General features: G+C 41.2%; 1 protein-coding gene and 1 pseudogene across 2 annotated transcripts in view; one reads left to right on the forward strand and one right to left on the reverse strand.

The window, feature by feature from the left end:
* The window catches only part of TRPC5 (transient receptor potential cation channel subfamily C member 5), a gene marked incomplete at its 3' end in the record, with an annotated part of 359,287 nt that overhangs the window by 210,972 nt on the left and 135,525 nt on the right, over nucleotides 1–12,790 (forward strand). The window contains exon 3 of the mRNA XM_084870450.1: nucleotides 6,794–7,315. Coding sequence (XP_084726576.1) covers nucleotides 6,794–7,315 — 522 coding nt within the window. The remainder of the gene's footprint in view (nucleotides 1–6,793; nucleotides 7,316–12,790) is intronic.
* On the reverse strand, nucleotides 10,349–11,767 carry LOC311615424 (nuclear prelamin A recognition factor-like; annotated as a pseudogene). Its single transcript has 2 exons — nucleotides 11,634–11,767; nucleotides 10,349–11,395 (listed from the first exon to the last, which is right to left on the reverse strand). The product of its transcript is annotated as a nuclear prelamin A recognition factor-like (transcript).

The raw sequence follows: 12,790 nt of genomic DNA on the forward strand, positions 1-12,790 counted from the left end.
TTATTTTTATCCTTGTTATAAAGGTTAATAATGTTAGCCATTGTTAGATACATTATTGATTTTATATATCAATTTTAACTTTTTAAAAACACCAGGTATGCTGAAGCCGGTTTGGCTCAGTGGAGCGTCGGTCTGGGGACTGAAAGGTCCCAGGTTCGATTCCGGTCAAGGGCATGTACATTGGTTGCAGGCACATCCTCGGTAGGGGGTGTGCAAGAGGCAGCCAGTCGATGTTTCTCTCTCATCAACGTTTCTAGCTCTCTATCTCTCTCCCTTCCTCTCTGTAAAAAAATCAATAAAATATATTTAAAAAAATAAATAAATAAATAATAAATAAATAAATAAATAAATAAAGAACCTACTTCCCAAAACAAGCACCTGCGGAGGCACTGGGGGCTACGGTTTTAAAAAATAAATAAATAAATAAATAAATAAATAAATAAATAAATAAATAAAAATAAAAAATAAAAAAATAAAAACACCAGATATGTATGGTGACATTATCCCCAAATAAGTTTTGTCCATTTTGTTCTTCCAATATAAATTATGTACTCATTTTTTTTCTTTTTTAAAAGCAGAATTTTTAATGGGAAGCCCAAGACCATGCAGTATAATTTTGAAGTTCAAAGAAAAAGCAAAACTTGATAAGAAAATAATAAAATTGATTTTTCCACCTAACCTGAATGTGAACACAAATGGCTATTAAAGGATAACTTTTAAAATGGTTAAATCATGATCTATATGCAAATTCATGTGAACACATGCCAAAATTTTTGTTTAACTCATTAATTAGTGAGGGAATGAGGAGGCCAGGGGTCTACAACATATGGCCTAAAAGCCAAATGCAGCCTGTCACATGTTTTTGTAAACAGAATTTGATGAAGTACAGCAATATCCATTCATTTACACATTACCTATTGTTATTTCCCTGCTACAATGGCAGAATTGTATTGTCCACAAATTGTAATATATTTACTATCTTATTTTTTCAAATATATTTTTATTGATTTCAGAGAGGAAAGATGAGGGAGAGAGGAATAGAAACATCAATGTTGAGAGAGAATCATTGATCAGCTGCCTACTGCATGACCAACACTGAAGACTGAGCCCACAACCTAGGCTTATGCCTTAACAGGAATCCAGTGGTGACCTCCTGGTTCATAGGTCAGTGTTCAACCACTGAGCCATGCCATAGCTATCATCTTACTTTCTACAATAAAAAGTTTGCTGGCCCCTGATATAGGCCATCAGGGATGCTGAAATTTTTACAAATAGATGCACTAGGCAATACTTGCATTCTACCAGACAAGAAATATTTGCATTACAATTAAGAAAGCTATAAAATAACTCAAAGATTATCAAAGGAACAGACAATCCAGAAAATATACCAAGCCTGGGCTATTAGGCCCATTACATGAACAGAAATTCAGACTAGAGATCCAGGGAGAATCTTGTTTTACAAACTAGGGCTAAAGAAAGGAAGAAGCTTGGATTCAAAAACTAACAGAACACAGAGAGTGCCCTAATGCAAATCCCCAATGATTGGAATATGTAATGAAGGAGGCTGAGTTTGGCCACTTGAGTGCTTCTTACTTAAAGACTCAGTTGCTTTGGAAACTGGGGCAGGACTGAGTCCTTGGGGTAGATCACCAAATCCAACTATGGGAAGGCTGGGGCAGGCAGGGATCGCATCCACTCTCTTGGTTTCAACTATTATAGGCTAAAGACTCTCACATGTATATTTTCAATCCTGAAATTTCCTTCAAAATTCATGTTAGAGTTATACAATTTCCTATTACTGTCCCAAGAGGGTAGGTGAAACTCAATGTGTTCAAAATTGAACCTTTTAAAAATCCTAGACTTGCGCTTCCTCCTATATTCACTATCTGTTGGTGACACCACAATCAACCAGACATGCAGTCGAGAAACCTGACCTCCTTGATTTACTTCTCCCTCCAATACTACCTGACACATCCAATGAATGTTTTAAACCTATTACTTCCTGTGTATCTCTAGAATTACTGTTTAAGATCTCACCATCTCTTCATCTACACTAGTAATATATTTTAACTAGTCTCATCCTTCTGAAACTCATCCAATGGTGCGTTGGAGAGGGCTTACACTAGCTGATGAGAACTCATTGTGTTTATCTATTCCAAATTCTATGTTCCATGATGTTATATTAGTAACTTGAAATTGGCCATAGTGAGAATATTTACACCACAGAAATTGCCAAACACTATAAATCAAGATTTTTAATATCCATAAATGAGTGAGGTCATGTGGTATTTCTCTTTCATTGACTGGCTTATTTCACTTAGCATGATGTTCTCTAGTTCTATCCAGGTTGCTGAAAATGATGAGAATTCATTCTTTATTATGGCAGCATAGTATTCCATTTCAGATATAAAGACAGTAAAGCAACAAGCAGACTGTCAAATTACAGCGGGGAGGGTAGGGAGATCTGGGGGAGATAAGAGATCAACCGAAGGACTTGTATACATGCATATAAGTACAACCAATGGACACAAAACTCTGGGGAGAGAGGGTATGTATGGGAGGAGGGGGGCAATGTTAAAATATGTACACAAATAATAATTTAATTTTAAAAAATAAATAAATAAAGATTTTTTTGTGTGTGGAAAGCTACTTATTAAAAATTAGAAGCACATTTACCACTGCTAATTCACCACACTTTAGATAATTTGATTTTTTAAAAACACTCGTTTAACTATGCACCTCTTCTGATTAAAATTCTTCAGTGATTCACTATGGCAAAAAATAACATTAAGTTCCTTAGCATGGCAAACAAAGCCTTTTATCATTTGGCTCCTGCCTAAATGTCCAGCTTCCTCCTCCCATTGTTTTATTAGACTTACAACTCGTATGCTAACTCAAAGGTCACAAACTGGTTCACTCAAGCCTAAATCCCCCCCCCATATTTTTTTTTTGAGCCAGCACACTGTCTCTAACTTTTTTGAGGCAACATTAAAATCTTTTTTTAAAAAAAATTCTTCCCCCAAATCCATATTTCTGATTTATCTTGAAAAATTGCAACACTATGCCCTCATTTTGCTTATAACAAGAAACTGAGCAGCAGATGCCCCTCTTCAGAAGGCATATACTCTACAATTCACCAGTTACTATAATTTATTCATCAAAATTATGCATGTGCCCCCAAAGCTAGTCTTCATTTCTTTTATCTACTTACTTTTTGGCCCCTGATGTCAACCATATTATAAAGTCCTTATTATTAACAGAAATATCTGACCCTCACTATAGAATCTCTCTTTCTTTACCAGTGTTTCTTCATGATTGTCCATGGTCCCTGCACAGTCTAGGAAGGGAAAAGCAGCAAGATGAATAGAGGTAGAAGAAGAGGGTATAAGAGTCTCCATTTTGAAGCAATAGAATTGTGAAAATGACAGGCAGGGAATGTTCAAAATTTTTGTGCTGTCAGGATGTTGTAGAGCCGGTCTGCTAATCCTCATTAGAGTCTTGGAATGTCTACCTTCTCAGATGGACCTGGGAAGGAAAGACCCAAGGACACTAGCTCACACTGACTTAAATTGTAGGAGCCAGGTTTGAAAAGGAGAGTCAATTTTTTAATTTGATATTTGGATACTTAATTCCCTTTCGGGAAGTGCCTGCTCTATGTCTATTTGTGTTTGGACACTATGGGGGAAAACACAAGCAGACTAAATAGCTCTGCCTCCAAAGAGCTTACAACACTAATGAAGAAGCAAAAAAGATATATGTAAAATAATTAAATAACAACAAGATATTGGATGTAACCTAGTGCCCACAGCATCTGGGTGGTCTATAAGGAGTGGGATCAAGTTAAGACAAAGAACTATTGAAGGAGCCAGAGCTTACAATGACCCATTGCTGGCAGAAAAATTAGGTAGACCATTCCACACAGGGATCCCACAAGGTATATACACTCAGAAAGCAATGACTGAATTAGGTGTGGTAACCTGTGAATAATAAGGCTGCCTGAAGGAGAAAAAGCAGTCTGGATAGGAAGACATGTTAGTCATTGTGGACCAATTTTCTTTTGAAAAGTTTTCATCTTTGGTGTCATATACCCAGAAAGCTGAGTCAAAGACAGTGGAATTAGATGGTTCCATAAAGCATTTCAAATTCTAAGCATAGAGAGCAACCTTTCAGCTTTTTGACACAAGTGGGGCTAAGCAATATTTATAAGTACTACTGTGTGTCTTGGACAAGCCTGGCAGCATTGATATAGAAAGAAGGAAAGAATAAAATAAAAGAGTAGGAAAAAACAGAAAGAGCAAGAAAGTGGAGAGAAAGAACAGGGAGAACACTGTGGTAGGAAGCAGACACATACCTCCATTCTAACCCAGGGAATCCTGTGCTACAAACTATTTTACTCCAACTCCCACTTCCTGCCTCTAGATCTTGACAGAGATTCAGGAATGCCCGTGCCCACTGAGAACTGGCAGGTTCCCAGATGTAAGCTTCTTTCTTCCTGGGCCAATTGCGATACATTGTTCACTTAGCATCTCTCCCAACTGGAGGCTTTATGGTGGTTGTGGTATTTGTTCATTACCAGACCCACTCAGACCTACCGCTTCCTTAGCCTGTAGGTTTATGTTAACTTCTGAGATAATTATGTCCTGTGTCCAATTTACTTTATGAGCCAGTTGCTCACTTCCTGGTGTCTCATTTGTAGCTTCTCTCTATAAATGTTTAACAATGTTTACTTGCTGCTCAATCCAAGCCATTGATGACCAATGTGCAGCCAGCTCTCAACTATTTGAGGCTAATGCAACCACCCCCTTAAGGAAACAGATTTCTTGTGCATTCCTCCCCGTCTTTCTCTTCCACCTTTTTCCTATTCCCTCTTTTCTAGCTACTTTCCTGTTTGGGGATCTTTCATCCAAAATGGAAAGGAGGCAAAAATTATGAAAACTGCTACTCATCCTTTTGTCAGTTCTGCAGCAATTCTGGGTTTTTAAAAATTTTAAGAGTAAACAGAAACTATATATTAAAATAATATTTGTCACTTCTTCAAAAATCTCAATTATCCATGTTCTCCCCCAGTTAAAATAAGTTTTTGGAACTGTCTTTATAAAGTGTATTGAGGTCAATATTTCACTACTTTCTGGAATACTATATATGCTTTGAATACTCAGCCCCACACTTCCATGAGGCCTCCTCTGATTATTCTGATCCTCTTTATTATCTAGCTCTAGATCCTACTATACTGGGGAGACTCTTTTATGGGTCTAGTGATCTGCCTAAGATTCACTATTAGACTGCTAAAAAACTGGGTCCCAAAATACATTTAAAGTTAAAAAGTTGTTTATTTATTGACCAGTTTCTGCACTCACCCAGAGATGGTCCTGAATATCCAAAGAACTTTTTATCTTTCACTGTACCTGCTATTTACACCAAGCATCAGATAACAGACATAGAAATTTTATCAAAGATGTTTTGCTAATGGTAGTCCCTCCCCTAAGCCAGGAGATCCTCATTTACTATTATAGACTAATTCTTTCTGACAATAACAGATTATCTCTACCTAGTTAAGACCTGCAGGAAGTTGTAGGGAACATTGGGTTTAGTCTTTATCCCCCTGAAGTATATCTATCTATCTATCTATCTATCTATCTATCTATCTATCTATCTATCTTGATATCTATCTTGATATCTATCTATACCAGGTGTGCAGTGTACTGGTGGGGTCCCTCGGCCTGGCCTGTGGGGATCAGGATGAAACCGGCATTCCAACATTCCCCAAGGGGTCCTGGAGTATGAGAGGGCACTCTGCAAAGTTGCTGTCATTTGGCAGCTTCTGTGTTGAGCATCTGTCCCCTGGTGATCAGTGCGTGCGCATCATAGCTACCAGCTGGTTGACTGGTTGGCTAGTCAGCTGGTTGCTAGACTTTTATAGATAGATAGATAGATAGATAGATAGATAGATAGATAGATAGATAATAGATAGATAAATGATAGATAGATAGATAGATAGATAGATAGATAGGTAGATAGATAGATACAAAGTCAGTGTAATGATTTGAGGGTATCTTCTCTTTAGCTACCAGGGTTTGATTTAGTGGCATGGTCTTTAAAATTACTGGTTGTCATTAGCCTTTCATATATGCATAGCTCATGGACACAGAAAATAATGTAGTGAAGGCCTGGGGTGGGGTGGGGTGGGGTGAGGGGTTGCTGGAGAGGGGCAGGGTAGGGGAAAATGGAGGATATCTATAACACTATCAGCAATGAGAAAAATATACCTGCAATCTATGTTGCTCCTTTGGAAATGAACACAAACTACCATGTACTACTTATTCACCAAGTTTGTGATCTACCAAACTAAGTTCCAGAAGGTCTGGGAAAATGTGCTTTACTTCTCTATATCTCCATTGTGCCTTTGACGTAATTGGGCATATTATGGTTGCATAATTTTAAGAGCAAAGGTTTAAAGACATATTGTCTGAGTTTGAATCTTGGCTCTGCTACTAAAAGTTGTTTAATCTTAGGTATGTTTTTAACCTCTATGTGCCTCAGCTTATTCATTTGAGGGAAATATTTACCTCAAAAGGTTGTTGTGGAAATTAAATTAGTTAATATATGTAAAGTATTTAGAACAGTGCCTGGCATATAATAAGCATTCCACAAATAGCCATTATAATAAGGAAGGAGATTGACAAAGGAATGTTAACTCCAATTCCCGAATCACTAATATTTGAGAGGCCCCATGCTCCCTCTTTCTCCAATCCTAAATCCTGATCACTTATGCTTTTTGTTTTATTTTACCTAGGTTCCCACTCTGATGATGGACACCCAGTTCTCTGAGTTCACACCAGACATCACTCCCATAATGCTGGCTGCCCACACCAACAACTATGAAATCATCAAATTGCTTGTCCAAAAACGGGTCACTATTCCACGGCCTCACCAGATCCGCTGCAACTGTGTGGAGTGTGTGTCCAGTTCAGAGGTAGATAGCCTGCGCCACTCGCGCTCCCGACTAAACATCTATAAAGCTCTGGCAAGCCCCTCACTCATTGCCTTATCAAGTGAGGACCCTATACTGACTGCTTTCCGCCTGGGCTGGGAGCTCAAGGAACTCAGCAAGGTAGAAAATGAGTTCAAGGCTGAGTATGAGGAGCTCTCCCAACAATGTAAGCTCTTTGCCAAAGACCTGCTGGACCAAGCTCGGAGCTCCCGGGAATTGGAGATTATCCTCAACCATCGAGATGACCATAATGAAGAACTTGACCCTCAGAAGTACCATGACTTGGCCAAGCTAAAGGTAGCAATCAAATACCACCAGAAAGAGGTAAGCTGAGTCCTTCTCTGCTTTCAGGGAAGCTTAAGACCTCCAGAGTCCAGAATATTTAGAGCAGAGTTAGCATGTTTCTACCACTTAGAGTAGACCTTTAAGAAACAAATGGTTAGACAGTCCTAAAAAACAGACCCACTTATTCAAGGCACATACAGCCTCTGCATATTTTCTTTTTGGCCAGGTAAGAAAGGAAAAATACTGATCACCTAGCTCTTTGATGGGAAAGCACTTAACAATTCAACAAATGATTATTTAGCTGTTCAGGATACAAAAACCAGATACTCTGTATTCATGGAGCTTACAAGTTTATTGTAGACATTAAGCAAACAATAACATTAGTGAATATATAATTATAAATCATTGTTAAGCGCTCTGAATGAAAATTTCTATGAGAACACATAACAAAGGACTATGCCTTATATACTGGGATGTAGAGGCCAGTGATTACAGATGGCTCAATGTCTGGATGTTGGTAATTGTTGGTAGAACAATTAAGTCCTTGGAAGCCCCTCAGCAAGAAGGCTGATACATGCATTTGAAAGATGGAGTTTGTAATGCTGTGGAAAGCAAGAGCAACATCTCCTATGGTATGACCTTCTAACTTTTAGAGTGTACCTCTTTGAGGGAGGTCAGGTCAAGCAGAACACAGAATGAAAAGCTTTGTTTTCCACCTTGGCCGTATTTACAATCTAGCAGGTGCTGTTCTATGCTATCAAATCAAACAATTTGGGGGCAGCATGATACATTAGAAAAAGCCAGGGACTTTAGAGCCAAAACAACTGAAGATGCATTTCCAACTCACCAGATCTATGACCTGAAGAAACTCAAATTTTCAGGACATTATTTTTTAATTTATAAGATGAAGATGGCAATAGTTCCTCCACTTCATAAAACTATTATAGGAAATAAATTAGAAAGTGCTAATGTGGCACAGGAAGTACATTAATATCCATTTTCATCTCTTCCAATGCTACCAGGAGGCAGATTCAAACAGGTTGAACCAAGATGTGTTTACCATCTGAAGGGCAACAGGCAGTGCCAACCTTTCACGGGTTCACTGAGCCATGAAGCAAATCACATTGTGTGCTCACTGGTCCCTTTACCTGAAACAAAACAAAAAAAAATACTATGCCTTTGAAATGAGGCAAAAATGAGTACAATGGACAACCTTGAAAAGGATATAAAAATGACAAAAGAGCAACATGAAGATCAAAAGACTGCACTGGGGGAGATAGTAAATGGATAGGCCCATTCAACTCTCCTTATTCTGTTTATTTGCCACTAATCACTTTAAGTTATTTCACTAAGCCTGAAGTTACTTAACCTCACTTTTCTCTTCAAAAAAATGGGGAAAATAACAGGAACACTTACCTCCCTGGAGAAATATAAAGTTTAAATAAAATAATGCATAATATTCTTATGCACAATATTCAGCATACATTAGGCATTCAATAAATATTAGCAGTTATTATTATTATTCATTTTCATGTTGTATGGTCTGATTCTGTGTACTCAACTTGTAGGTAATAATGACCCATTTCCTCCCTTACTCCTTACTCCTTCCCACCACCCTCCTGTTGATTTATAGTATCAGTTGTGTTAGTCTACTATAAGGTCTAATTGACTTTTCTTCACTTTGATATATATGTATATTTCTATTAATTATGTATATTATATTTTCACTAGAGGACCAGTGCATGAAATTCATGCACTGGGGGATGTCCCTCAGTCTGACCTGCACCCTCTCGCAGTCCAGGACCCCTCAGGGGATGTCTGCCTGCCAGCTTAGGCCCGTTCCCTCTCACAATCCGTAACCCCTCATCCTTATCATCCATCTGCTCACTGCTCCTTACCACTCAGCTTATTGCTCCTTAGTGCTGCCACAGAGGCAGGAGAAGCTCCTGCCACTGCCACTTCACTCGACAGCTGTCAGCTCTATCTTTCTATGTAGTTGTCTATGGGCCAACTGCTCTCTTCCTTCTCACTTAGGGTGAGCAGCATGTGAGGGCAGAGTGCACTGTCGTGGAACGCAGAGGGCTGCCCGGAGCTGAGGGGAGTTGCCAGGCCCATGGGGTGAGAGGTCGACACAGAGGACACTATCTCACCCAATTGTGGGGTGGGCTGGCCGGCCTTCATCTGCCTGACCCCACCCAGGGAGGGACCGAGCAGGGTGTCCAACTCTCCATTCTCTATCCTTCCATCTGTGACACCTGTCACCCTTGTCAGGCCTTTCCCAAAGTGAGTTCAGCTCAATCCCTGAAGATAAAAGGGCATGGGAGTGCCTCCACTCCAGTGCCCCCTGATTCCCAGCTACAGGACCTGTTCGACAGGACCTGATCTCAGGACGATGACCACGGCTGCAGAACATAGATCTGTTTCAGGAAAATTTGGGAATTTGGATTTTCCTATGAGCCCCTATTCCAAAAGGTGGCAGTTTATTCACATTGTGGCAAAGACACCTTCAAGAGTAACATAAGTGGTTACAGTCAGGGCCAAACTAAGCAATTTTTTCATCCTATCTCTCTGAGGAGCGTGGGTAGAACCAAGTCTCAGCTCTTCACAGGACACTTCTGGGTTTTTTGGGGTTTTTTTGGATTTTTTTAAGACTAAAGGATAGTAGTTTGTTTCCATTCTTGTTCTTTGGGATTTTTCTCATCATCAGATAAAAGGATATATGCATTGGGGCAATTCTCTCGAGGTGCAATATTCTAGTTACACCCATGTGATGACTACAATGCCCCTCAGAGGGAGGAAGCCCACAAATGGGGAGCAGGGAATTCTGAAAACAAAAGTGATGACAGAGATGCTAAGCCTTAACTTCACATGTTTGACACCCCTCTTCAGGCAGCCTGCAGGCTGGGTGTCTGCTGGACCTTTAACCACTTGATGTCCTGGCAGGCTACCCTGGGCCTTGCTAGACAGTGTGTGGGGCTATCTGGGCCTGGGGGGAGTCGGCCTCCCTGCCCCAGCCACTCCTGGTACAGCTCTTGCACATGGGTGCTGGTCTCCGAAGACCACATTAGGATGTCAGCATAGATGCCTTCCATCTGCCGCAGCCCTGTTTGCATGCCTGTCCTCTGCCCGGCCCTGGCCCCTGCCACTTAGGAATCCCCTGAGCAGGCCAAGACCTCTACAAAGTGGCAGGGGAACTTTCCTCTCTACAGCTTCAGCACCACTTCTGGATATTCCAAAAGCTGTAAGCAGCCTCAAAACATAGCAGAACCTCTCCATCCCTTTAAAGGGTGACCTCCTGGAAGTCTTTGTTCCTCAGGGTGCAGTAGGTGATCACTCCCACGTCCTCGTTGAACAGCTCCTTGCCCATGAGCCTGAATATGTGTGCCCGTCGGAGCTGGCACCCTCGTGGAACCTCACCCCGTTTTCCTTCATGTCTCCAAACAGAGTGTCATTCAAGGCTAGGTCACTTTGCTCCATTATCTGGACAATTTCACCTGATGTTAACAAGCAGTCAGCATCATGGGAACTGTGTAAAACTGTGGGAACATCTTCTCAAAGGACCTACAGTTTCTTGTCATGACACAGGACCACAATGATGTTGAAAATCTTGTCTGGGGACAGGTTCTGCCGTTGGGAGAAGTATTCCTTCACCAGAGAGGCCATGATCCGCTGGGGAGATTTGGCTGTGAAGAGTTGGGGGTAATGGGATGACCCAGCACACGCTCTTCATATCGGACCTAGCCAGGGCAGGTGGAGGTCAGCATGGGTAGCCAGGGCTCTTCCTCATGGTGCTGGCAGTAACGACACACAAATTCCTTCTGACTCTCCAGGATGCTGAAGTCCGCAGCTGTCTTCATGTCAAAGACAGTGCGCCCCAAAGCTTTAGAGAAAGCCATAGAGTGTTCTGGATGCATCAGTGTCATTGAGGCTGAATTTAGCAGCAAAATAAGGCAGAGACTAAGGACACACGGACACTGCCAGCACCTTGAGTTGTGAGGTATCACATTTCTTATTAAGGTTCAGAACATCGAAGATGTTCTTGGTGTTCTGTTGAGAATCTTGGACTCCTTCCTCTGTGGTCACACAACTGTCACATGCCAGGCAGACACTCAGAAATATCTTGGCATTGGCAGGGACCGGTTTGGCTCAGTGGATAGAGCGTCAGCCTGCAAATTGAAAGGTCCCGGGTTCCATTCCGGTCAAGGGCATGTACCTTGGTTGCAGGCACATCCCCAGTAGGGGGTGTGCAAGAGGCAGCTGATCGGTGATTCTCTCTCATTGATGTTTCTAACTCTCTATCCCTCTCTCTTCCTCTCTGTGAAAAATCAATAAAAATAAAAAATAAAAAAAGAAATATCTTGGCATTGGCCAGCTTATGGAATTCCCCCTTCTCTCTGTTCTCCTGAGCCATACGTTGATTGCAGCATTCTCTTGATCATCAGTTTTTGTTTTTTAACTGCATTCCTTCCATGTGCAATGATCACACTTCATCTGGAGCAGGGCAGGTGGGGCTGGCTCGAGTGACCTGAAGGAAGCACGGGGAGAACAGTCAGTAACCACCTAGCACTGCTGGCGGTGTCTTTTTTCCTTGTGGAGCATCTAGGGAGAGGAAGCGGCCGCAATGCCCAAAGCTGAGTTTCAGGAGGCCCACAGCACTGTTGGGGTCATGCTGGTCCATTGGTGCCTGGCCTGTCCTCTGGAGATTGTACCTGCAGGACTACTAAGGAAGCGAGTCCCCAGTTCCACCCACCTCCACCCACCGATTAATTGGCCAGGAGGAGGGACCAATAGGCCTGACTTCCAGCTGCTGACAGCTGTGTCACTCACTCTGGTTCCCTGTTAACCATCCCTTGATCAATGGGATCCTGTTGGCAGGGGGAAGGACCAAGCAGTCTGCCTGCTCACCAGTCACTGCTGCCATGGATTCATTGGAGCCTGAGGGGCCTAGTTCCCCCATTAGCCATCCCCTGATCAATGGAGCCTGAGGGTTGTGGGGGAGAGGGTGGACTGGTGGTCCATTCGGTCTTTATGGACCCTGGGATTTTGTATGTTAGGATTGTGTTTTCCACTTTGTGAGAAAAAAATCACATGTATTTTTAGAACACAAATTGCTTCCAGGTAACAAAATAGTTAATGGGAATATAACTGTAAAAAAAATAGATATTAAAGAAAATAACTCAAGTTTGCATTCCTTATCTCACTGGGTAACAGATAAAGTTCATAATTTAGCCTTCCATCCCCCTGAAAATTAACGAAGCATTTATTTTCAAACAATTTCACTGCAATATTTAATCAATTTTGTATTAATAGATTATCTCCCAACTACTTTATCACTTGACCCCTTCTGCTCATATAATCTTATTTGCCAATTTTAGTTACTTTTCCATTTGAAAATCACTGTGATGAGTTCCTCACTCTCATGGGGATCTGCTTGGCATAGGACCATGGACTCACCCTTGGGTTCTACATTCACTGCCTTCCAATCCTCATTTTCCCCTCATGTTTTAGTCCTTT

The sequence above is a fragment of the Pipistrellus hanaki genome (assembly GCF_964339955.1).
Source record: "Pipistrellus hanaki genome assembly, chromosome: X".
Lineage (NCBI taxonomy): Eukaryota > Metazoa > Chordata > Mammalia > Chiroptera > Vespertilionidae > Pipistrellus > Pipistrellus hanaki.